The sequence below is a fragment of the Ruditapes philippinarum genome, unplaced genomic scaffold, assembly GCF_026571515.1.
Source record: "Ruditapes philippinarum isolate M1 unplaced genomic scaffold, ASM2657151v2 ctg13397_1_1_1_1, whole genome shotgun sequence".
NCBI lineage: Eukaryota > Metazoa > Mollusca > Bivalvia > Venerida > Veneridae > Ruditapes > Ruditapes philippinarum.
This window is the reverse complement of record NW_026866024.1, coordinates 45680-47485: the sequence shown is the minus strand read 5'-3', so window position 1 is coordinate 47485 and position 1806 is coordinate 45680. Positions and strand designations below refer to the sequence as shown.

The window sequence follows — 1806 nt, the reverse complement described above, 5'->3', positions numbered from 1 at the left end:
TCATTATTACTGTCTCTGATTTCTTTTATCATATCCGTGCATTTCTATCCCAGTTAACAGTGTTTAAGTCAAATGTTGGAACTGCTTTATCTATGTCCACTAAGTCACTAAATGTACATCCAAACAACTCATTGCTCAGTCTTAGAACTGCAAGTGGCACCTCATCATCATCATCATCATTATCACTTTTATCTCATCACAGTCAATATTATCTACCTGCACACTTGATTGAATTGAGTGAAACCACATTTTGCGAAACACTTCTGAATAGTAGAAGCTTCAACTTCTTTCCACGACCCGTTTATCCAGTAGATTGCGTCAAGAATTGATATCTCCCTAAGAATTGTGGAACCTACTTTATCACTATGTTCCATTTGACTTAGAATGTATTTAAGCTGACGACTACGGTATTTCAGTTTGAGGGTTTGAATAATCCCTTGGTCCATGGGCTGAGCAACAGACGTAGTATTAGCAGGAAGAAATACTAACTTGATATTGTCTAAAGTCACCTTGGGATGAGCTGGAGCATTATCCAAGAACATGAGAATGTGACGACCTGACCTTTTCATCTGACGATCAACCGATTTTAGCCAGTCTATCATGAGCTCGGATGTCATCCATGCCTTCTTATTGTTTCTATATGTAACTGGGAGTCTTTCTGGTTTTATCCTGCTGAAACATCTCGGTTTGGCGGACTTGCCTATCACTAGAGGCTTAAGCTTTTCACCAGACATGGAAGCACACAATGCTACCGTTATTCTCTCTTTTGAGCGCTTCCCACCGGCTAGCTCATCTCCTGCAATTAATAATTAATACATAAAGACATACAGCAATAAAAATTTTTACATGTGATTTGAATTTGATTTTATAACTTTTTTAAATTTAGTGTGAAAAATAGAATATTACTTTTTTTATTTTGAAAAATATTTTTTTTTCCTTTTATGGTTGTGAAATTTGCTTTTAGAGAACTTGAAGCATACATAGAATGTCAGATTTACTTTAATTAGTAATTTGAGCTTTACAAAGAAATTCATGTTCTTGTGTTCCCATTGTCAAAGGATTGTGTTTTTTCTTGGAATTGTTTATAATGATTTTATTTGAAAAATGAACTAGAAGGATGACATTGGGATGTAACTGATTGCATGACTAGAGATTGAAATTTAAATGATTTGATTCAATTTAACCAGTACCTTAATAAAAAAGAACATGATGAGACTTTCCTATCATTATAGATTGACTGTTGCCCAGCTGGCACATCCATGCAGTCTGACCAGGCTCTATTGTGTTGGCTTTATAATGATATTCCCAAAATTTATGGTCATTGACTTTGAAGTATCATAGTGCCCCTCACTTCTGTTTTTGAATCTCACCAGGAACTTTGGATTCTGTCATATCAGGAAGTTAACAAGCTGGCTTGCTGATCATTGATGGTTATGCTCAGGTGCTCGCTTGATGGATTGGCACCTGAGACAACTTGTTGTCATAGCTAAGGAGGAAAAGAATTGGAATAGCCAATGAAGGGAATTAAAAAAAACCCCAATTATTTGAAAGATAGCATTTGATGTAATAACAGATATTGTATAAATGTTGGAATACTGATATTCTCTAGAAAATAATTGAACCTATTATTCCTCTGCTTCCCACTTGGCACTCTCTATTTCTATAATTCAATAAGTATCAATGTCTCTCATCAAATAAAGAACTTGAATCAACCTTATCAATTATTGCATATCTGATACATTTCTCTAAGGTATTCCATTTCATACTATTGTCCAATTGGATGGAAAGAATTTAAAGACTTGCAGT

At 34.8% G+C, this 1806-nt stretch overlaps 1 protein-coding gene across 1 annotated transcript; it reads right to left on the bottom strand.

The window, feature by feature from the left end:
* Positions 1-28: 28 nt before the first annotated feature.
* On the bottom strand, positions 29-890 carry LOC132731034 (tigger transposable element-derived protein 6-like). Its single transcript, XM_060717133.1, has 2 exons — positions 217-890; positions 29-185 (listed from the first exon to the last, which is right to left on the bottom strand). Exons 1-2 carry the CDS (start codon positions 732-734, stop codon positions 29-31), a joined length of 675 nt encoding a protein of 224 aa, XP_060573116.1. The 5' UTR covers positions 735-890.
* Positions 891-1806: the final 916 nt, after the last annotated feature.

Excerpts from the sequence above, each read along its gene's own strand:
- LOC132731034 (XM_060717133.1), bottom strand. The coding sequence starts at position 734 with ATGTCTGGTGAAAAGCTTAAGCCTCTAGTGATAGGCAAGTCCGCCAAA. Across the intron at positions 186-216 it reads CAATTCAATCAAGTGTGCAG|TGATAATGATGATGATGATG; the intron begins GTAGATAATATT and ends ATGAGATAAAAG.